Source organism: Arvicola amphibius, chromosome 5, assembly GCF_903992535.2.
Source record: "Arvicola amphibius chromosome 5, mArvAmp1.2, whole genome shotgun sequence".
NCBI lineage: Eukaryota > Metazoa > Chordata > Mammalia > Rodentia > Cricetidae > Arvicola > Arvicola amphibius.
The window spans coordinates 133033776-133056767 of record NC_052051.1 but is presented as its reverse complement, the minus strand read 5'-3'; the positions used below and the strand labels follow the sequence as shown (position 1 = coordinate 133056767).

The following is a 22992-nucleotide window of genomic DNA, read 5'->3' as shown; positions in this document are numbered from 1 at the left end:
GGGCAAATTACTCTGTTACTCCTTGTTAACTTACTCTCTTGTAAGAGGGGGAAAATGTTTCTAGCTGGTTGTATTAGAATAATTAGATTAATTATTAGATGTAAAATGGAGAATACCTGGTATTCGGTAACTATGATGAGATAAGTTTTGACTATTGTCATGTTGTCATGGAGAAAAGAAGACAAAGGCAATGTGGTGGCATGTCTTAAATTAAAGTTGCATGTGAAAAATATTGAAACATTTATCAATATAGCGAGATCATCCCTACCTATGGTTGCAAGTAATTCTACTTCTTGTACTTTACTGTGATTCTTGGAATTCTTGAAATTATTATGGTCTAGAAAATAGTGAATTTTTTTCATTATTAAAATAATTCACATAAAATTGTTACGTTAATGACAAAGTGTGGGATAAGCGTTTTTTAACTTTTTCCATTGTTATGTTAATGGAGGTGTGGAGTGGGCGTGACTTAACTCTTCCTGTCTGATTTCACCACACAGCTGAGTTCCAAGGCCTTTGTAGCAGTGGAGTGGGCATCACTGTGGATGGAAGAGGTAATCCTGCTCAACTCTCGGTCTCATGGCTTTCTGATTATCATGGGAATATGGTTATATTTATGGTGAAAATGAAGAAGTAGAGACTGGTAGGGTGAACCATCTTCCGTCTTCCAGAGAAATAGCTGTTTCTCTATTTCACATGTGACTGCTTTTCACGACAGATAAGTATTTATTTGTTAAAAGTGTTTCTCTGAAAATCTTACTCACAATCCATATCCATGATCTTATGTGTCTGTGTCTTTAAGACAGCACTACACCAAATAACAATATGGACACCACTAGGAAAGATTACCCATCTTTAAGGGATATTTGATATGGATCAGGTCTGGGATATATTGTCCCGAAATAACTAAGATCGTTTGTGCTCTAAAAAACCATCAAAATGTTCCTGTCCAACTGTAGAAGTAAAATTCATTCACCGTCTCTTATTTCTAACTTTGTAACATATTTTAACAAGACTCCGAAAGAGAAGCAAGGGCTTCTGTGTTGACAAGTGCAAAAGTTTGGGACCACCCTGTGGCGGACTGTAAATCTTCAGGCAGTGTTGCTACATTTTAAATCCATATCTGAAACCAGAGAAAGAGGCAGAATGTTACTGGGATTTTTTTTTTCCCAAATACAAAATGAAAACAGAGATAAATAAGCAGAGAGTTTCTTAAAAGGTCTTCTAATTCCATTTTCCTTTTTTAAGACAGTGCCCTGAAGCCTAGGGTGGCCTTTAATTCCAGAGTCTCCTTCCCTGTCCCAGCACCTGGGATTATAGGGATGTTCCCAATTCCTGGGAACAGTCAGCACCAGAATTTGATCACAGTGAACCAAATGGGAACTTTTGCAACACAGTAGTTTGTTGTTAGGTTTTTTTCCCCTTTTGTTGCTTTCTTTTGTGTTTGTTTTTTTTTTTTGTTTTGTTTTGTTAATTCCCTGTCTTTGGCCCTCCCACCACAGCCCACTGCCTATTAGGAATTGCATGTTTGCTTGATGGGAGTTCACTTGCCATTGTTCCTGGGCAGCCAGGCAGCAGTCATGCCCGTGGCTTGCTGTGAAACTGAGTTGTCAAGTAGCTATGTTTTAGTGACTTCTGGGTTCGTTCTAACTCAGGAACAATGAGAAGCACTATGTATCCCATTACTTAAATAATTGCTAATAATGAGAACAAAGCAAGAACACCCTGTGACTATGAAGTCATATGAGCCTTTCTAATAAATCTCTATGTTTTAATTAGATGGCTCTAATACCTATTAAATTGAGATTTCTTTTGGATTTTGAGCCAAGAGCCTGTAATTTTTCTTTTTAATTTTGTCAAAAATATAGACATACTAGATGGCTTAACTATTTGGGTGGGGCCAGCTCCTTTCATTACTTTCTTTTGACTTAACCAGTGTCGTATCCTTCAGTTTGTTCTTATTTTATTTCCTTTTTCTTTCTAAAACACAAGCGGTAGGTTTTCAAAGTTAGATGCTTCCCGTGTCGACAGCTCCTTGTTAGAGCCTCCTGTGTTGGCAAACAGGTGTCTGTGAGTGTTAAACATCCTGTGTTTCATGCAGATATCAACGAGTGTGCTTTGGACCCTGACATTTGCGCCAATGGGATCTGTGAGAACTTGAGAGGCAGCTACCGCTGTAACTGCAATAGTGGCTATGAGCCAGATGCTTCTGGAAGAAACTGCATCGGTAAGTTCCTGCGGATATGTGTACAAGAGCCACTAGGGTCGTTTAATTCCCCGGATCAGAGGAGAAACCATAATTAACGATGAAAACTAGAACTCCCATAGCTTTTCTTATTGCCTTTGTATTGTGCATTGATAACAAAATTATTAGAATTAAGTTCTACAGGACAGCGTCGAATTTGATGGGGTACTTGTAATTTAAATAGTCTTTCCCCAAGAGAGTGACTACAAATGAATCGTTCACTGACTGCTTCTCTGTAGTTATCTGAGTCCTAAATGTTTTCGGTGAGGTGTAGACTTCAAAGGCTAACACACTTGATAGGCTGGGAAAGTACTGTGACCCAGGTTGGAGGAACCTTGACTTTATCAAGCAACCACTAGTTACTGCTATGCCTAAACATCATAGCTGAGAGAAATCGCTCCCTTTTGTAACTTACAGAAGAATGTGGAAACCAAACTCCAGTGTAATTTATATTCAGGAGAAGGAAAGGGAGGAAGATAAGGAGACTTTCAGGCCAATGCTTTATTAATTTACATCTTCGAGATTAAATAAAATCAAAACTGTCCCACAGAAAATTGAGTCCATTTTCATAAAATGAGAATTATCAGAACTATTGTTGTGCATGACGCTTACAAATTACCCATAATGCTTTTTAGAACCAAGCAACTGATGATTATGAGTAAAGAAACTTAATATCTGTGTTTTTTCTAATGGTTTTATTGCTTAATATACCCATTTGATCTTGAATTTAAGATATATACAGATGAATTTAAATTAGGTTCTTATTATTACATACTTAAATAGACTATTATATACTTAAATGAACTAAATACATATAAGAAAGTGTATCAGCCAAGGATTATTGAACAGTTCTAAAAACATGCAGATGGGCCAGGAGTTTGGAACCATTGCTAGGAGCTTGCCTAGAATTCTGGGAGCCTTGGGTTCAATCCTCAGCACCACGTAAACCAATGGTGGTGGCAGTGGCACACACCTATAATCACAGAATTTGGGAGTCAGAAAGATCAGGAATTCAAGCTCTATGACAACCATAGTCCCTGGTCAACCAGGCTGGAGATCCTGTCTAAATAAATAAATAAATAGAAACCAAACCACCCTTTGTTAAGTAGAAGCAAAGGCACTTCCAAATGAGCATGTGGGTGGGCTCTTTGAAAACCAAAAAACTCCTGTGACCAGTCCCACGCAGAACTCATGTCACACAGCTATGACACTTCACATATGTGTGATGTTTGTTGACGACTTATAGATGAAGGGATTGGAGAGATGTTGCAGCAGTTAAGAGTACTGACTGCTCTCCCAGAGGACCAGGGTTCAGTTCCCAGGACCCACATGGTGGTTCATAGCTCTCTGTGACCCCGGTTTTCAGGAAATGTGATACCCATATCGCTCTCCACATTGTATGTACACAGTGCGCATACCTACATGCAGGCCAAACACACACACATAACATAAAAAATATGCAAGTCTTATCAAGTATTTGACTCATCATTTTCTTACCCATTTCTCATGGAATTAAACTGTGCCTCTTAGTAAACATACACCAAAGTCCTCAACCTCAGTAGCGCAGGAAGTGACCTCATTTGGGATTAGTTTTTTTTAAAATATGTCTCTAATTTTTGGAGAATTTTGTATGTGCATACAAAGCATATTGAACTATGTCTCCCGCCCCTCCCCCAGCTCCTTCTACACCCATCCCTCCTCCTTCTACTCTCCCACCCCCTCCAACTTCATCCATTCTTTTTTTTTTTAAAAAAAAAGTAATCAATTGAGTCCAATTTGTTCTGCCCATATATGTGTGGGTGTATACGATCATCCACTGGAACATGGTCATCCTGGTAGGGGCCATACTCTTGAAGAAAAGTGACTGAGTTTATACAATTGTAGCTTAAGAAGCCACATTAAAGCCTGGCAGTGGTGGCGCACGCCTTTAATCCCAGCACTCGCGAGGCAGGGGCAGGTGGATCTCTGAGTTCGAGGCCAGCCTGGTCTACAAGAGCTAGTTCCTGGACAGGCTCTAGAAACTACAGGGAAACCCTGTCTCAAAAAACCAAAAAAAAAAAAAAAAAAAAAAAAAAACACATTAAAAGATGGAATCAGAGCAAACTATAGCATCCAGAGTGGGTAAGACTCAAGTGAAGCAGAAAGATAATGCTACCTATGGTGATGCTACGTGAAATCGTTTCCTGATCCCTATTTCAGTATCGTCACGGTGACACTATGCCATTTGACCAAGGGCAACTGCTTGCGAGAGGAAAAATGTCACTTTAAGCAAAAGGAACTCCCTATCCCCAAGTGCGGTTATTATTTCTTCCTCTTGGTAACCAAGCTTGCAGATAAGAAGTCAGTGCCTGTAACCTCAGCCCACAGTGAGTGAATTCAGTGCCAGCTGGAGCTACAGCGTGAGATCCGTCCCAAATAAAGTGAGATAAAGTTAATGCGAACGTTTGAACTGTAGGTTTTAAACCGTCTTCCCTGGGCCGTTCTGGATGACCAGAGGAATGTACGAAATGCATCAACAGTCCTTTGCTAGGAACTCTTCTTCCTCAGCTGAAAACACAATGGGAAAATTTCCCATAACTGACACTTAATGCATTCTTGGAATTTTAATAGAAAAAAATGAGAAATATCATATTCTTATTATGTGTAAGTTTACTGTCAAATGAGTTTAACTATCTATTATATTTTATCAGGGCTTTCAATGTAAAAATAAACCTAGCATAATTGCTTTTAGGGAGTGGGGGAAGGTAACTGAAGGAGAACAAAGAATGAGCCCGTGCTAAGTCTGACACATTTTCCAAGGACTTCAGAAGATCATAAAAGCCTCCAACAGCATAAGAAGAAGGTCCCCTCTGAATAGCACAGAATGTGTTTGCTCTAGTGTGGCATAAAAATACTGAGTCAGAGAAGAGATTGAGGGACAAACCAATAAAAATAAGGCGTAGGTGGTTCGTGTGATGTTCCTGTAACCGTGTCCAGCTCTTGTCTTCCGCTGACTGCTTGCAGACATTGACGAGTGCTTGGTAAACCGGCTGCTTTGTGACAATGGCTTATGCAGAAACACCCCGGGGAGTTACAGCTGCACATGTCCCCCTGGCTATGTGTTCCGGACAGAGACAGAGACCTGCGAAGGTAAGGGCTGGGCTATCTTCCTTGACTTGGCGTGTCTGGGCCCCAAAAGCACCTCAAAAATACATCCACAGCAGTCATAGTAAAGGGGTGTCATCAAAATACATGTGGGAGAATGTCTTCTCTGTTTTATGATCTCTGTCCGTGGATTTGAAGGTTCTAGGAATGGCATTCGTGTAAACACAGTTTATAAACACTGTTGGTTTGTTCTGTTCACATAGGTGATCATCAAGCAGTTTGAAAAACCAACAGAAAGAGCCGTATAACTTCACTTGTTCAAATAGAATATCTGATTTTGTTCACTTGGTTTACTCTTTTTTAAAAAATCACTGTGACACACTAACCTAAAAACTTACATTCCAAAAGTACTCAGCGGCTAGCCACTTCATTGTGAAGTGGATGGTTGATAGTGTCAAAACCTTGACCTAGAAAAATATTTGGAGCCTATGTGAAACTAATTCCTCCCTGAAATATATATCCTATGAAAATTGTCCTTTCCGCTTGACTAGCTGAAGGATATCATTTGGGTTTGTAACTCTAAATTAGGTCAATATTTTAAAACCTCGGGTTTTTTTCTGCCATGAGTTTCTGCGGTGCAAGCTTCTTGAACAAGTTCAATGCTTAAGAAGGTCTCCGTTTTCAGTGGGACTCGGGCTATGATGTGAGGGCATTCAGGGATGACTTGATATCTTGATTCCCAGTTCTGGTTCCGAATAATCTGTTTCTTAGCTACCATTCATTTTCTTCCCTTAGTGTCTAGGATGTGGGCCTGCAGACAGCTCCTATAATACGCTCAAATCCTGCTACCACTTCCAAATAGTACCTTGTTTTAAGAAAGTTAATATTAATTATTGCAGAAGAACCCTTTCCTTTTCTGTGGGTGTGATTGTTCCTCGGAGACTCCACACCCAGGAAAAATGCATTCGCACTATTATAAGGTGGGGGGGATGTTAACATCCTCTTTTCATCTTCTTCTTTAACTTCAAAGCATTCTTGTGGACAGAAGCAAGTTAGGACTATTGAACAAGATGCCAAAACACAAATGTCTCAGCTGAAGCCAAAGGAATGCAATTACAAAGCGCAGTTCTAAGTTTGGATTGAGTTGGAGGGATCTCTGAAAAAGAGTAATTAACCAGTGTGTTTGGGGGTGGGGGATAGTCATTTCCATAAAATCACATTTTCCTAAACTGAGCTAAGATAATTGTTTCCCTTATTGTCTGGCAGGACACACCCATCCTTTCTGGGTTGGAGTACTTGTCAGGGCATCCCCTAAGAGCGAGGGGCATCTCTTGGTAAACTCTGCTAGGCTCTGCAACTATATGTGACATTTTCTATTTCCTGGCTTCCATTCACACTCCCATTTTCCTTCAACATTCTCTGAGAAAAGCTTCTCTAGAACATTTCCCTGTGTTGCTTGTCCCCCATCCCAGAAGGGCGAGGTAAGGGGTTTGTGGCATTTTTGTTTTTCCTGGATAGCCATACCTCTGTACATTTTACCAATTCGGGTCTCTATTAAAGGGTAAGTTTCTCTAAATCTTGGGAAACGTAGAAAGTAAGGGTAGATGAGATGTCCTCTCTATTAGCTCAGAACTATTGATGATTAAAGGCTAGCTTCCCATCTGTAACCATTCCCTCTGGCGATGGCGTGAGACAGAGAGTGGGAACCAAGTGGCTGGGGTCTGGTTCTGTGGTGTGAACCCTGAATTGTCAAAACAAGTAAGACAGAGTTGAAAGGCATTGATAGTTAAACTACCAAACAGGTAAAAGACAGAATGACATTTAGTAGCAAAATTCTGGTTTGTCGCATAAATGGTAAGTCACTTCAGTGGCAAATCAGACAACAAGGAGGGTAGAGATGTCTTGACTGACTTTGTTCAAAGAGCACTTGTTCTCACAAACCTTAGTCTTTCCTTTGATATGGAAATGACTTTTATCTGGGGTTCATAGGAAAGGAGTCCATAGTCTATGAATAAAGATGAAATGATAGAAAAATATTTTGGCTCCAACCTTATGATGTTGGTGGAAATTAAAAAAGAATAATCAATTAGCCTGGAAACTTACCCAAGTAACTATTTTACCCACTGTTATTTGCCTTTCATTTAAAGTTTTCCCACAAACTACGTATGTACCGACCAAGGGGCCTCACATCTCTTGTCTCCTCGAGTCTCCTGACTTCCACCATTGGGCACAGTCAATTTGTCAGCCTGGTCTCTCCTCTCTAGTCTTCCTTCACTAATTTCCATGGGCTAGACAGGGAATTAGTACCAGACTCTTTGCAAATTTCAGCTTTTTGTGTATGTGTTTTCTCTGTTCGCTTACTCTATTTGTAATTCATGGTTTCAATAGATTAATTTAAATATATAATAAGCAACAGTACCAATAAGCAGGAGGTTTCTCTGTATTTTAGACTGAGGTTACAAAAGAACTATTTCATTTTGCTTGAGCTTGGAGAGTCTGTGAAAGTTAAAATTTTTACATCCAGGACTGTGGTTTCGATTGTGCTTCCACTGACATAACGAGTTCAATGTAAACCAGATGTGCTTTGAAGTTTATTTCCAGAAATGTACAGTGAACTGTTTCAATTTCTGCTTCCATGACATTTATACCATAAAAACATTGTATTTAAGGGAAAACCAAATAGCTGATATTTGTAGTTGTCGCTGTATGTGTTTATAGTTTTTGAGTTGGCCATTGCTTAATTCAAAATGGGTATTTGTAAAACTATGACACCAGCCCTTCTTTTTTTTTGGGGGGGGGCTCTCACAATGGAATTAATTGGAGAATTAAATGTGGGTTACCCTCAGATTGCATACTTCTTGCTCATCTCGTTTCTTTTGTACTGAAATTTTCATGAAACGGTTTCAGTACTTTTCATTGAAAAGCCTTGCCTTTGAATTAGTCTTATAATACTTGTATTGTTCTTTCAAGAAGTCCTTTTTTGTTGCAAGCAACCTAAAAGCAAAATACACTCGCATTTCCCACAGTAATTGTTAGTTCAAAAGCTAAATTAATACGTGAGCTCATCTCTAGATACCCTGAAGTGACAATAATTGCTCTCTACAGAGATTTTTTAATTAAAATATAATTATATAATTCTCTCCTCTTCTCTCTCTCCAGCTCCTCCCATATATCTGCCTCAAGTTCATTGCCTCTATCTCTTTAAATGTTGTTACATGTGTGTGCATTTAATATGTAACTATAACCTGCTCAGTCCATATGATACTGTTTGTACGTACATGTTCTTAGGGTGACCACTCGGTATTGAATAACCAGCTGGGGCATCTTCCCTACTCTTAGCATCGTTTACTTGTCTATAGTTCTTGGTTTAGGATTTAAGCCCCAATGAGATTTCCCCTTCCTATTCTGGCACATCTTTGGTATTTGTACATAGACTTTTGAGTTGACATTTTTATCCCAGTGACTGGCAGTCAGCTCTAAGCCTGTCCCTTTCAGGACTGGTTTACATTTCACTCGAGGTAGCCAAGAGCAAGCACTGGAGCCTTCTAGCTTTACTTACAATATTTTAAAGAAAAGAAGTGTCTGTATTAAATCCAAAGATATGTGTAGCGGGGACTATCTCCTTGGGATCTCAGGGACCCTTCTGTTTAACCTGAAAGCGTTGAGGTACATTGCTGTGTTTGGAATAATTAGGCAAGGATAGATAATTAAGTGGCTGCCTTTGTAACTGAGTAATTGGATTTTATGGAAAGTGACTTTGATGTTATCATTCATATTTTAATTGAGACCTGTGTCTACCTTTTATTAATTCATATGGTATGCTATTTGACTTTGAGAATTTCTTAGTCACCTCTTGAAAATGTAGGTGTACTATGATTCTATTTGCCTTTGACATCAACAGAAACTGCTTAGGTTACTGGTATATGATTTGATTTAAGACAAAAAAATGGTAATGATGAAGTCCTATTCAATCCAATCAAATTTATTTTCTTTCTTTTTGTATTAGTTCTGGAGATTAAATTTAGCACCTGACGCATATGTTCCACCAACAGACAACTCCTCCACCCTGCCCCAGCTCTAGTTTTCCTCATTTATGTCTTACTAAATTTAATTGTGTAAAGTAATTCATTAAGTAATCACGTGACTGTAAAGGGCTGAAGAAAGAGAATGGTGAATGGTGACTCTGGAGAATTCAGTAGCCAGGATGAATAGCCCAGTCCTTGCTTCTTGGGTTGCCTCTAGGAATTCAGAATTAAAGCCCATGCTGGTATGCTTTTGTCTTCAAACTTCAGAGAACTCTAAGAGACAGAAAACAATGAAGCTTTGTTGTGCCAGTGGATTGCACCTGAGTGACAACCAAGAAGCAAACCAAAGCAGCTATAAATAGAGTCGTAGAAGGTACACATACTGAACCCTTTTCCAAACAGGGTGTTCCTTATAGTCCTACTGAGGGTCCAGTCAAGTAGACGTGTACCCACACTGTAGAACATGTCTTCATTCCCCATTCACTTTAGGCCTTGCAGAACCACATTAAAATTATAAGAGCCAAGTTTACCAGACATTCTGGCATAGCACGGCTTGCTGGAATAATATTTTCCAGAAACGCATGGCAGCTCTAACGGAATCTTTTCCTTCTGCATTGTAGACGTAAATGAGTGTGAGAGCAACCCGTGTGTCAATGGGGCCTGCAGGAACAACCTCGGCTCTTTCCACTGTGAGTGCTCGCCCGGCAGCAAGCTCAGCTCCACCGGATTCGTCTGCATCGGTGAGCTTCCTACAAGGATTCCATGTGAAGGTCTTTTCCTACCTCAGTCTTCCTGTGGGGGAAACAGAAAGGACAGGAGGAGAGCAGAAGAGCGGAAATTAGGCAGGCTTTTAAACCTTTCCGTCCCAGGATGCCCCCTTTCACATCAGTAGATACGTGATGCTGTGGTTGTAGGCATTTCTATATATGTATAGAAATGTATAGAGAATACACACACACACACACACACACACACACACACATTTCTTATCCTTCAAATGCTTTAAAAGGCATGGTACCATCAAATCACTATCACAGATCTGATCTTTAAACCTTCTTTTGTAATCAAAGACACGATGGAATTTGGATTCAGTTCAGAGGATAAGAATTTGAAGATTTTAACCAGGAACACATAGAAGGAGTTTAGTATTTTCCTTTCCCTCATCCATCATCCTCCAAAGAAAAGAAGATAAGTGTTCTTCTGCTTTGGAAAATCTCTATGGGTAAAAATATGACTCAAAATCGCTAAGACCAGTTCTTTTATTCCTGATTTTGTTCCAAGATAGGATTTTGGTGTATAGCCCAGGCTGGCCTAGAACCTGACGTAGAGCAGGCAGATTGGGAATTGACAATTCCCCTGTCTCAACTTCACAGATCCTGGGATTGCAGGCAGGGGCCACTGTGCCTGCTCAAGACCAGGTCTTGGTAATGGCACAGAATGTGTACAGAATGCGAGAGTGTGATCTGGGAATAAAGACCGCGTATCAAGGAAAGTTCTGGCCCGGTCATTGCTCCCCCATCTAGTGGCATTGCCACAATCCCCATGCCTACCTAACACCTAACTTTAAAGGAAGCTACACAGTGTCATATACATGGGCAAGTTCTTGTTTGTTGTCTAGCCAAAATCAATTAGCGATTTAATAGTTAGGCAAAAGATACAAGTGGTTTCACCGTTGTCTCCATAGACAGCTGGGTGCTATCTTACCTACCTGTTTTTAGTTAGAAATGAGCAAGGCCCAGATTATCAATGGAACCCTCTTTGGAGACACGACACTCCTGTCTTCATTTCCTAGGGAAACACAGCCACTGGAATCTGAGCATTGCTTGGTTCTCCTTTCAAAAATCAGTTGCCACATGCCTTGGGCAGAGCTGCATTTTTTTTAAAATCTAATTACCGGTGGTGGGGTATGGGGTTTGGATCTGTAAAGCAGAAATATTTTTGCTAAGGCACAATTCCCAACCAAGATGGAGTCATTTTTTATTATATAAAGGAAATGAACTCAGCATCAGTCAATTCACAGTCAGAAAGCAATCTGTAAACCACTTGAGCATCAAAGGCATCCTTCTTCCTTTTTCATCATATAGACTTTTATCATCTTGGCCTTTTGTCCTTATAGTTATTAATGAAACAAAGACGTTTTATTCCCAAATCATTAAGTCATTCTTCCATTTGCCAACAACTAAACACCACCACATTTCCCCAGCCAGTGCCTTAAGCTTTTCATTCATTACGATAAAATTTGAGTGTTTCCGTTGGCTTTCTCTTTCCACCATGTGAATCCCAGGAATAGAACTCAGGTCATCAGGCTTGTTGGCAAGCACCTTTACCCACTGAGCCATCTCTCCAGCCTGTCTCAAGCATGTTTTCAATGGGGCTATCTAATGAGTGATTACCCTGCCACCTCTAGTCACAGGGTATAAGACACGGGGCATAAAGAATGAAATTTCTTCTGTGTGGTTACTAAAGTCAGACCATCTGTGACTTCTTTGGGCTCTGAGAATAGTTATGGACTTTGAGTTAATCCTTTAGATACACTAAAGATTATCTTAAGTGATTTTCTAAATGTTTAAAAGACAATTGTATCCTGGTTGGTGGTGTTAGACATGACAGGACAATGTATTTTATTTGGCTTCCCTGCGTTGCTCTGCTCTGGTTCCGTAGTGCCATATAATCCACACCTGAGTCCCTTGTTTTTGTTCCAGGTCTGCATGCATTTTTGCCCCATGTTCCTAACTTTCATAGACATAAAAGAGCAGCAGCTTCTCTGCTGTTGTTCCCATGGTTTATTCCTCACGGTGGACTATTATCAAAGAAGCCTGTCACTTTCTCAGGATTTGCATTGTGAACATTCCAAGTGCAACTGTTTTCTGGCTCTTTTAAAGTTATTATTATTATTTGCTATGTCATTCTTATTCTCCTGACCGCCACCCTGAAGTATATCACCAATTGGCCCTTGATCTCTTTGCCTCCCTGTGTGCACTCACCCCTGTTTCTCAATTCCATGGATCCATCCTCACCCTTCCATCAATTCCAGGCTTGTGTTTCCACCTGGCTGCAACTGTTTCCCTTTGGATGTCTCGTGATATCTCAATAGAACATGTCTAAAACAAGGCTCTGGTTTCTAAACTCAATCTTGTTTCTTAGACACATATTTATCTTCACCAATGGCAGCTCCATTCTTTAAACTGCCACCCCAAATTCTCTTCTTTAGCATTGATACCTTGCTTCCAAAATCCACATTGAATCCATACGCATAATCTTTTGATTTTCTAGCTGGTTACCTATATTTCCGCTACTTTTCACTCCCACCCATTATGTTTCTTCTAATTTTAAATGTAATTATTTTAGGTTAGCTTAACATAGTAATATATTTCATCCCAGCATCTTCCTACACACATCCTATCTTAGTGTGTTCTTCTTCATTACTCTCTGTTCTTGTCACTGTCTCTATACAAACTGGTTAGGGTTAGGTTAGGGTTAGGATTAGAGTTAGGTTAGGGTTAGGGTTAGATTTTTTCCAAACCAAACACCGCCCCAAAGGAAAAAGCAAAGACAAAGGAAAAAGAAAGCAGTTGCCCAGTCCTCCAACACCCTCAGCTTCTCCCACACCTTCATCCAGCTCCTCCCCAACCCTCTGCTTCTCCCACGCTCTCATCCAGCCCTTCCCACACTCTGAATTCCTCATACATCTTCACCCACCCCTCCCACACTCTTGCCCACAACATTTTGTATTAGGTCAAGGAAAGAATTGTTCCTTTAGTTTAATCTCTACCACCAGAAGATTTGGGCCATGGCAGCTTCTTGTGATATACACAGGCATTGTAATTACTTCTCTCCTAGTTCCCACTCTGGATGTTTGCGCTTTATTGCAGAATTTAGAAGTAAAGCTTTGCAAATGGAATTAAATGAGATTCCAATAGCTTCTGTGGGGATGTACTTTGGTATCCCTCAGCTGTGTGCAGCGATATGTTCTTAATGGCTTGTTATGAGATTCATCTGAGGCCACTGTCACAAGTTCAGATTTCTTAGATGCACATTCAGAACTCCATTTCTGTATGTGCACACTTAACTGAAAGCCACAACTGTACAAAGAAAGTTACGGGGGCTGGAGAGATGGCTTAGCGGTTAAGAGCATTGCCTGCTCTTCCAAAGGTCCTGAGTTCAATTCCCAGCAACTACATGGTGGGTCACAACCATCTGCAATGAGGTCTGGGGCCCTCTTCTGGCTTTCAGGCATACACACAGACAAAATATTGTATATTCAATAAATAAATAAATAAATAAATAAATAAATAAATAAATAAATAGAAAGTTAAATGTGCAGTTGCCTAGGCAGTTACTAGTGGCCCTGTCAGCTTGGAATAAATTCACTGCCACTGGTTCAGAATCAGTTGTCATTTGCTCTTTGTTCAGTTCAAATCTGTTATTCTGCCCAGAGCTTCCCTAACTACTGACCTTTCCCTTTCACTCACGTGGAGTCACCAGCTCGATGTCCATGGTCGCTCACTAGGATTTTTACTATTTAAAGACAGCTAACTGAGATATGGAAACATTTTAACAAATAGGAGTAGCTATCTCGGGCGGTCAGATTGCTAGGGGATTTTTTTATCTTATTTATATTTCTCTATGCTCTCACATCATTGATGATAAATAAGTATATATTAGTTTTAGCAATAGAGCTAAAGCTACAGATAAGAATGCAGGACAAAGTACCGAAAAGCAAACATTCCTTGAACGACCAAGGGATGACTGGTGCTTTCACCTTTGTGTGTGATCATCACACATTTATCATCTTTGCGCTCCCTTTTTTCAGATTTTTTTCCAAGTTATTAATCAAATAAATGTCCACAGTTAGGGAAATACTGGCTCTTCTAGAATAGAATGTAGAGTTTGCCTGGCTTGTTCAATGAAGAATTGAACAAGAGAATAATGAAAATGATATATATTTGTTCTTAACTGTCAAAGCACATACCATAGAGGTTGTTCCTCCCCCCTGTGTTATGGTGTTGTCATGGCAATGTACCATATTCCTAGTACCAGAATGAACTCTAGGGCAATAGTGGTTATTTTTCTATAGCTTGTTAGTAGATGCAATCATGTTAATGGACACATTGTATGGGATAGTGCAGTTCAGTATTTGACTTATGCCCCATTTAAATACAGGCACATGTCAATATGTTCAAAGAATGTGGTGTCAAAATGACTTTAAGAATTAATGCTCCTGTATCTTTTTCCACTGTAACAAAGCCCTGTGGTGTCAGAGAGTTTTCTTCCCAGGTAAGAGCTTCCCAACCTCTCCTATTCCTTTTCAGACAGCCTGAAAGGGACTTGCTGGCTCAACATCCAGGACAACCGCTGTGAAGTGAACATTAATGGGGCCACCCTGAAGTCCGAATGCTGTGCCACTCTCGGAGCTGCCTGGGGGAGTCCCTGTGAGCGCTGTGAGCTAGGTAGGCACTTGACCTGGCCCTCTGAGCTACTGATTGGAACATCATCTCCAAGTCAACGGATATCCGTCCTCACAGTGTGTCTGTAAGGAGGAAGACTGTTGTCTTCTCTCCAAAAATGTCTTCCCATGTGGAATTCATTCTCCTTTAGAAATGTACAATTTGAGTTTTCCTTTAAGTGTGAGCAGGCCTCCTAAGTATCTTAGACATGGAAGGAGAATTGGCTCAAACCCTGGGTCCTCATCTGGCTGTGTCCCAGGAGGAGAGGATGGCCTTGTCCTTGAGGCTTTGATTCGTTTGCTTTTAATTCATTTGTCAGTTTGAGCAGTGAGGCGTTGGGGGAGAAGCAGCTGCAATCTGGGTCAACGCTGGTGGTGCTACCCCTGCAAGAGGGAGTTTTCCGAACTGAAGGCAACCGGTCCTCAGCCTCTGCCACCCAGCTGCAAATTTTAATTCCTTCCCACTGAGCCTGGCAAATGTATTTCTTTTCTTTTAATAACGAAGCAAAACTCTGTCCCGTTCTTACAGACGCAGCTTGCCCAAGAGGGTTTGCCAGGATCAAAGGTGTGACTTGCGAAGGTGGGTACAATGCTGAAATGGAACAGATCCTTAGAGAAGTGTGCCGATTCTCTGTCTGCTCTCAAGGAGCTAGTCGCTCTCCTCAAGACCCTTGAGATTTCAGTTAAAATAGCTCAGTGTAATCAACACACTCTCGGGAAACAGCTTCAAGGTTCCCATTTCTCCTCTTTATACAGTCAGTTCATAAGGAAGTCCCCAGCCTTCCAGGCACAGAACAGCTGGCAAGGGAGCATGTCTGGGCTGGGCTTTTATGGACAGCAAGGCCGTGGTCGTCTGCACAGCTGGTGCCCGAGAAAGCTGGTGGCTGCGCGGTGGAATATTTTTGCTTTAACCAAAGTAATAACCCACACCACCAGGTTGCAGATTGAATGCCCTCGCTACACAGGAAATGAGGCTACACCTGCTTTTGCTATTTGTAATGTCTTTATCCTTCTGCTTGCCGCGGTTCCCCACAGATGTTAATGAATGTGAGGTGTTTCCTGGCGTCTGTCCAAATGGACGCTGTGTCAACAGCAAAGGCTCTTTCCACTGCGAATGCCCTGAAGGCCTCACGCTGGATGGAACTGGCCGTGTGTGTTTGGGTAAGACGCATGCTTTCCTGTCCACATACATGACGCTAACCATCAGCTCCCTGTCCTCTGGACCAATCCAAAACCCAAGTCTGTACTGGAGACATTTGCTTTAAATGAGATACTGCTTGAGAGGAAAATCACTCCAGGATATTAAAATATGTGCTTTATTAAAAATGTTTCTGTTTCGAGCATATTTTTATAATTAAAAAGAAAAACTATTATTTAAGCTTTAGTTTCTAATATTTTAGACAAGTTCAGTTATTCCCGTTATATTAATAGAAGAAAACTAGGCATGATCTCTCTCTTTATTTTTTTATTATTTATTTATTTATTTTTGGTTCAGCGAGACATCATGATCTCTTGCCAAATATAGAGCCATTTTGGATAGAATGGGTGCTCAATGAATCCCCAGAGCCTGCCAGTGCTTGGTTATGGGTGTATACTGCCACACCTGACTTTTACGGAGTACTGACAGGCTGAATGATGAGTTTTGAGTCCCTGTTAAACCATTGCTACCAATGTAATAAGGCAATCAAACAGAATTAATAAGTCCAGGTTTCATCTGAGCAAAGCACTCCTGGGTGACCCTGAGGAGAGTGGGAGAGATATCACGTGGCAAATGACTACCAAGCCTTAAGTTGCCTATAGGCATGGTCTTGAGCAGCCCCCAAGGACGGGCTGACTTTTGGCGGGTTTTCTCAGGGGCCCAGTTTGAAGAGGGCAGCTCCAGGATGCCCTCACCCCCAAGCTGGAGACTCCAAACACTGAACTGAGCCAGGTCCTCATTCTTGCACAGAAGCCTGGGTTCTGGAGCCTGGTGCTTAGTGAAAGCTTCTGTCACCTCCTGAGTTGTTCAAAGTGGATTCATTCTGCAGATGGAGAGCGTTTCAATTGGATTGGCACGTGACAATGTGAAGATGCCGAGAACAAATTAGTGTCAAGCCCCCGCAATCGAGTTTCTTATGAAATAGGGATGTCACATTAAGTGTTCACAGGGGGAAAGGTGACATAAATGTGTGAAACACAGTGGGGAGCAGCACACTCCCACGTGCATGTGCTGCTGGGCTCCAGGTTTACGCTGTAGTTTGTCTGCAGTTCAGGCAAAGTGTTTACACATCTTTCACTGCCCATGCTCTGGCTGTTTCCATTCCTTGTGCAAATACTGATATGAACTTAAAGGCGCAGAGCTACTCTCCCAGATATAAAGACTCTGAACATCCTTAGCTCACATATCTCTGTCTTCCGGTTTCTCGCAGCATGACTTCTGAACAGATTGCTTCAGTGGCCTCCAGACCCCCTGTGCTTAACTAAATTCTTCACATGTCGTGAAGCTCCTTCCTTCCCTAGTGTCTGTGCCGGGTGAAGCCAACTCATAGAGACCAGTGTTTGGGAAGCCCTACTAACTTCCCGCTTCCGCTCTGGGAAGTGGCAGAGTGTGTGACCTTTGCTTCACCTTAGTGAAGACACACTGCATGGAGACTCAAAAGAAAACTTTGACATGCTTGCTCTTGAAAAGTACAATTCTCTCAGTTTTGATTCTTGAAAGTGTATGTAATTCAAGGTTGAAGGTGGACACCAGTACAGATGTGACCTTTTTGGTGGAGAAATCAAAAGACGCAGTATTGACAATAACTTAAACAGTAAACTTGTCAACTTGTCTCATTGCTTTAGCGACCTTTCTATCAAGGAAGACCTTGCCTGTGTGAAGTGGCTTTCAAGCTCACTGATGACGTCATATCTCAGGATCCTTTCACCAAAAGAATGATTTTATTTATCTAAGAATTCTTTTCTGAACCCGTTACCCATTTTTGCCACTAGGCAGTGTGGGATTGTAGCTCTGACATCACTCTGTTGACCGACACATGAGCATATTGCCCATGGACCATGCTGGTTCAAACTGTTTTCTGGCTGTTCATTGATGCTCCGAGTCTCTGAGTAATTCCAGTTAAAGACTAACATACAGTTTGGTGTAGTTTGAAGTTAAGAAGAAAATTCTCCTTCATTTAAACAAATGATTTGGCCCCTTTATAGTGAAGAAGCTGATGGGTATACGTGGTTCAAGAGAAAACCCAGATCCAAAATTTGTAACAACAGAACAAAACCCTCTTGAAGTAAAAACGTAATGTTTTAGTAAAGCAAACTCAATAGGTTTTACCAAGTTGCAAATGGGCTGCAGTAAGGATGCATCTGAGCATTGTTGTTTATGACTGGACCCTCACAGGACTGACTGGACCCTCACAGGACTGACTGGACCCTCACAGGACTGACTGGACCCTCACAGGACTGACTGGACCCTAACAAGACTGACTGGACCCTATCAAGATTGACTGAACCCTAACAGGACTGACTAGACCCTAACAAGACTGACTGAACCCTAACAGGTCAGACTGGACCCTAACAGGTCAGACTGGACCCTAACAAGACTGACTGAACCATAACAGGACTGACTGGACCCTGTCAGGGCTGACTGGACCCTCACAGGACTGACTGGATCCTATCAGGGCTGACTGGACCCTATCAGGACTAACTGGACTTTAATAGGTCACACTGGACCCTAACAAGACTGACGGGACCCTAACAGGACTGACTAAACCCTCACAGGACTGACTGGACCCTAACAGGACTGACTAGACCCTAACAGGGATGACTGGACCCTATCAGGACTGACTGGACCCTAACAGGCCAGACTTGACCCTAACAGGGATGACTAGATCCTATCAGGACTGACTGGACCCTCACAGGACTGACTGAACCCTAACAGGATTGACTAGACCCTAACAGGGATGACTGGACCTATCAGGACTGACTGGACCCTAACAGGTCAGACTACACCTTAACAAGATTGACTGGACACTAACAGGGCTGACTGGACCCTCACAGGACTGACTGGACCCTAACAGGTCAGACTGGACCCTAACAAGACTGACTGAACCCTAAGAGGACTGACTGGACCCTAACATGACTGCTGTAAAATGACCTTAAGCTGATTAAAAAGAAGAGTCCATCATTAAAATTCTTTTTCCAATGAGGAAAATGCAAGACCAGGATCATTGGCTGGGACATGGAAGTGCCGTGTTATCAGGAGAGCTTTTCCGGTTCATTGTGAGAGTCAAATAACCTGCTAAGAGCCCACTTTCATGCTCCCTCAATGACTGTTACCATGGAATCCATTCAAGGCGGTGACAGATTTCTCATTGTAAGTCTGCCTGCAGGCCCACCGTCATGCACTGCTTTCTTGAGCTAGCTTCACCCAGCACTGCCATTGAGGAAGGAAGGATCTTTAGGAGACGAGAGAGTTTTAACTGAGCACAGGTAGCCTGAGGCACACAGTGTCTGAGTCGCTGAACAGGTGCGGTAGAGGGACGTGCAGTGAGCGTTCCGACTAAGGCTCAGCCTGGGCTTGCACTCTCCATGCAGATATCCGCCTGGAGCAGTGCTTCCTGAAGTGGGATGAGGATGAATGCATCCACCCCGTTCCTGGGAAGTTCCGCATGGACGCCTGCTGCTGTGCAGTGGGGGCAGCTTGGGGCACGGAGTGTGAAGAATGCCCCAAGCCTGGCACCAAGGAATATGAGACTCTGTGCCCCAGGGGCCCAGGCTTTGCTAACAGAGGGGACATCCTCACTGGGCGTCCATTTTACAAAGGTAACTGCAAGCTGGCTCCTGGCCTGCCACACTACCAGGGTTCTCTCTTTGCTCTCTGAGAATGGGTTTTCTTTTCTTTTGTGTGTGTGTGTGTGTGTGTGTGTGTGTGTGTGTGTGTGTGTGTTTTATTGTTTTTATTGAGCTATATATTTTTCTTCACTCCCTTCCCTTTCTCCCCCCACCCATTCTCCCCTCTCCCATGTTCCCCACCCTCTCAATTTGCTCAGGAAATCGTGCCTTTTTCTACTTCCCATGCAAATTAGATGGGTTTTGTTTTGTGGCCAACCTAAGGTCTGAAACTATAAATTACATATAAAAGACAGTATTGATGGGACTCTGGGATGCTCATCATTTTCTTTCTCTCCTTCTACTGGCCCTCTCCTTTCCTTTGACACGGCTTGAGGGGAGGTAGACCTGCCCAGTTCCTCAGCAGCAGGGAGATCCCTGTCCCCACTGTTCTCCATAAGCAACAGCCAGGTATAGAGGAGCGAGACTCAGTTGAGGGTGGAGAACCTTATCCACGATGGACACGTTTTCTGTGCCATCTCTGTAGTCACTGCAGACCCCAGGAGCCGTCCCTGTCCAAGGCTGCACGATTATTGTCCATGGCGATAGATTTTTAAGTTAAGGCAATAAAAGGACTCGTTCCTGTCAACCAGCTCCACGGTTAGGCCTCACTCTGCTTTCAGATATCAACGAGTGCAAAGCCTTTCCCGGGATGTGCACCCACGGGAAGTGCAGAAACACCATCGGAAGCTTCAAGTGTCGCTGCAATAATGGCTTCGCCCTGGACATGGAGGAGAGAAACTGTACGGGTAAGATGGCTTCTCTCCAATAAACCCTGGCTTTCTTGCCTTTGCAGTGAGTATGCAGCCTTCAGAGCCCATCTTCTCAGTGAGAATAGAAGCCCCCTTTCTCCCTCATTATTATTATTATTATTGCTTTCTTTTACTGAACTTAAAATCCAGTTCTCCAAATAATTTTGAGAGCTACAAAATCACACCAAATGTTGTTTTGATGTGAAAGTATGATCTTCAAAATATGTGAGGACTAAAGAATATAGCTATGAAGAGTCTGTGCCTATCAACATGAAGAATATTCTAGTAATTGTTTTAGTTTGTGATAAATGTGTTTTGACTTACTTTCCTCACCTGCAAACGACATTCTTAACCTCTTTACCTTGAGAAGAGATGAAGTTAGGAATGTATCTTTTTGATGGCATGCACTTTATTACAAATGCTTGGCCGGAAATGCAGAAGTTGTCCACTCATTATACTGCAAGACTTCAAACTTCCATTCATCAAAAGACACAGTGAGCCTGGTGTGCAGGCGTGTGCCTTCAATCCCAGCATTCAACAGGCAGAGGCTGGTGGATCTCTGGGAAAGACAGATCTCAGGGCAGTCAGAGACATAAAAGGCCCTGCCTTGATACAGCAATAAATATTTTAACACACCATAAGATAGCAGCAGAAACATTTCTTTGTGACTTTTTTTTAATGGCTCATGTTTTCTTAAACATATTTTGTGTAGATCCAAAGGCAGTATTGAAAATACGCTACAGTTGTGAGGGATTTCTCATAAACTTTTTTCAGAGTGCAGATACTATGACTGGAATATAGAAAACACAGCAAAACACAAACATGTGATTTCTCTTTATTTTTTTTTAAAAGTTGGTAAGTAAGCATTTCTCTGCCGAATGGAGCACGGATCACATTGTGGGTTTGCTCCAAGGCCCTGCTGTTTCTGCAGGCTCAGGCTTGAGAATTGTGCTGTGTCTGCCTTGGAGGCTGCCTGTCTGTGTTCTCCCAGGCAGCCCTCTTAGCCTCAGGGTTCCAGGTCCCCATGCTCCCTTGGCCGGAGGAGTAGAATGAACAGTCTCACGCCTCTCTAGGTCTTCCTCCCAGGTGAGCACACTGCCTCTCCACTTGGGCCTTTCAGAGGAGTGGCTTGGTCTGTTCTCTATGACGACACCTCAGCCGCAAAGCGAAGGCCACATTTCAGAACTCAAAGACACACACGCCCCACCTGCCGGTTGGCCATGACAGTTTTGGCAGTTGGAGAAAGGAATGTGCCTTATGAAGGACACAACGTCCCCTCCACCCCACCCCATCTCCTCAGAACATTTCTTCCTCCTCTCAATCCTGGTTTCCCAGCCCCTGACATGGAAGGCCCCGTGCCTCCAGCAATCTCTTATCTCATTCTGTGTTTTTCTTTCTCTTGAACACGGGGAACAGACATCGACGAGTGCAGGATCTCTCCTGACCTCTGTGGCAGTGGCATCTGCGTCAACACGCCAGGCAGTTTTGAATGCGAGTGTTTTGAGGGATACGAGAGCGGCTTCATGATGATGAAGAATTGCATGGGTAAGCTCGGCCAGACCCTCCTGCTGGCTAGGACACCAGCCTCATGCAGGCTGGGCTGCCATGCCATGGCTGGCTTCAGAGCTGTGGCAGCACCCTTGACCAGAGGTGTGCTGAGGCCGAGAGCTGTCAATGGCAGACAAAATAACCTTCCTCAGACTGGAAGCAATACACAGACTTCCCAGGGTGGATTTATTTTAAATGGGTAGCATTGTGGTGACCTCCAGCTTGTGTCCTGCCTTGCCAGTCCCGTGAGAGCTGTGCCTTGTAGTTGTGATACTGAAGAACGTTTAGGCCACTCTGTCATATGAGTGACTTGTGGAACTTACCACATAAGATGTTGCCACTCTCGGGTACAACCCTTTCACATTACAAAGGGCATTGTTGTCTATAGTGTGCTGATCTGCACTCTTTACTGACTTGAGCTGCAAGCAACCACGGGTCACAGATTAGACGCTCCTCACTGTAATCATTGAGGAGTCTTGGGATTTTGTTTTTCATTTGGATTTGAGCTATAAATGCTAAATGACTGGCAACGAAATACAAACTCTTCGTTTATTATGACATAAAGTAAACTTTGTATATGTAACCTCTTATGAACCAGATTATATTATACATAAAAATTTTCCAATGGTTTACTGTGTTGAGGACAGATGGTTCATAATTTTTATATTGAAGGAAAAAGTAAAACTTGCCCCACTTCTGACTGGATGTGTCATTGTCTGAGCTGCACACCTGCCTCCCAACCCCACTTCTCCTGTACTATATATGTAAATATATTTTCCTCCGAGTTCTTCAATGGATCTCACGTTTTTACCTTTCAGACATTGACGAATGTGAACGTAACCCTCTCCTTTGTAGGGGTGGCACCTGTGTGAACACTGAGGGCAGCTTTCAGTGTGACTGCCCACTGGGACACGAGCTGTCACCATCCCGTGAGGACTGTGTGGGTGAGTTTTTTCCCCTTCATCTAGAAATCCAGTGAGCACAATGGATAAAGATCAGGAGCCAGTTCTGATGGGTGTGTGATTCTGT

The 22992-nt window shown here is 42.4% G+C and overlaps 1 protein-coding gene across 2 annotated transcripts in view; it reads left to right on the top strand.

Annotated features, from left to right (window-relative positions):
- Fbn2 (fibrillin 2) overlaps window positions 1-22992 on the top strand; it is a 202600-nt gene that overhangs the window by 116046 nt on the left and 63562 nt on the right. For both annotated transcript variants that reach the window (XM_038330380.1, XM_038330378.1), the window contains exons 17-27: window positions 501-554; window positions 2102-2227; window positions 5249-5374; window positions 9975-10094; window positions 14667-14804; window positions 15330-15380; window positions 15836-15961; window positions 19370-19597; window positions 20287-20412; window positions 21832-21960; window positions 22782-22907. In XM_038330380.1, the coding sequence (XP_038186308.1) occupies window positions 501-554; window positions 2102-2227; window positions 5249-5374; window positions 9975-10094; window positions 14667-14804; window positions 15330-15380; window positions 15836-15961; window positions 19370-19597; window positions 20287-20412; window positions 21832-21960; window positions 22782-22907 (1350 nt within the window). The remainder of the gene's footprint in view (window positions 1-500; window positions 555-2101; window positions 2228-5248; window positions 5375-9974; window positions 10095-14666; window positions 14805-15329; window positions 15381-15835; window positions 15962-19369; window positions 19598-20286; window positions 20413-21831; window positions 21961-22781; window positions 22908-22992) is intronic.